We start from the raw sequence: 907 nt of genomic DNA, 5'->3' as shown, positions 1-907 counted from the left end.
CAGCGAAACCAAGGGCGTCTACTGAAAAAGCACTTGCCTGCCGCGTAATGAACGTGTACGTGCCTTCCCCGAACATGCTCTTCCTCCCTGTCGAAAGGTTGAAAGTGGTGTCCGTAAATCCGTAACGCCGAAGCTCACAGATATCGAAGCGACCCAGTCTGTTTCCGTCAGGATAAGCCACTGTCAGGTAGAAGTTTTCAATAGACAGCATCACGCAGCCGCTTGCACCCAATAGCTTGCCCGTCGTGGCATCTAATGTCACTAGAAACTTTCGTATATCTGAAGAAAACGGCATAAATCAACGAAACCGACAATGCAGAAGAGAAGCGTTATCTTAGGTCTGGAGATATCTACGAGTACTGAAGCATGTTATGAAAAGCAGTTGTGAATATGATCTCAGGCAACAAGTTTAGGCTTAGTCAACCGTTTCATGGGTAAAGCCAAAGAAAAAGGTTGCAAATTATTGTCCCTTATGAAGAGACTATAAACAAGATTTCCCGGACTAGGCGTTTTACATACTAAAGCTTACATTTGTAAGGATTTTCATATTCAACGATGCTTTGAGTAGCCGAGTCCTGAAGCGGCTGCGCGTCCACGGGCGACCGGAAAAATATCCTCACAACATCCTGCTCGAAGGGATAAAGAAGTAGCATCAGTTCTTTCTCTTTTCAGAGATAAAGTAAAAGAGTAATAAACCTCTCACGTATCCCTCACAAGGTACAATTTTTATCAGGGTTTTCTTCCTTCTTACGAGATAACGAAACACAATTCACCTCAAGCCACACGTCCCGCTCCTTCTCACTGGCGGCAGAAAATATGTATTCGTAGTCACTGGCAACAATCTGTAGAAGATATTTCACTCATGCTGCGACTCTGATGATTGCTAAAAAAATATCGTAGACATAAA

At 43.7% G+C, this 907-nt stretch overlaps 1 protein-coding gene across 1 annotated transcript in view; it reads right to left on the bottom strand.

Annotated features, from left to right (window-relative positions):
* Nucleotides 1–907, bottom strand: part of LOC119587094 — a gene marked incomplete in the record, with an annotated part of 12623 nt that overhangs the window by 9990 nt on the left and 1726 nt on the right. Inside the window, 3 exon segments of the mRNA XM_037935843.1 lie at nucleotides 38–279; nucleotides 530–626; nucleotides 774–842. Coding sequence (XP_037791771.1) covers nucleotides 38–279; nucleotides 530–626; nucleotides 774–842 — 408 coding nt within the window.

Source organism: Penaeus monodon, chromosome 22, assembly GCF_015228065.2.
Source record: "Penaeus monodon isolate SGIC_2016 chromosome 22, NSTDA_Pmon_1, whole genome shotgun sequence".
NCBI lineage: Eukaryota > Metazoa > Arthropoda > Malacostraca > Decapoda > Penaeidae > Penaeus > Penaeus monodon.
Note: the sequence above shows the minus strand (reverse complement) of the source record. Positions and strands in the feature narration are given on the sequence as shown.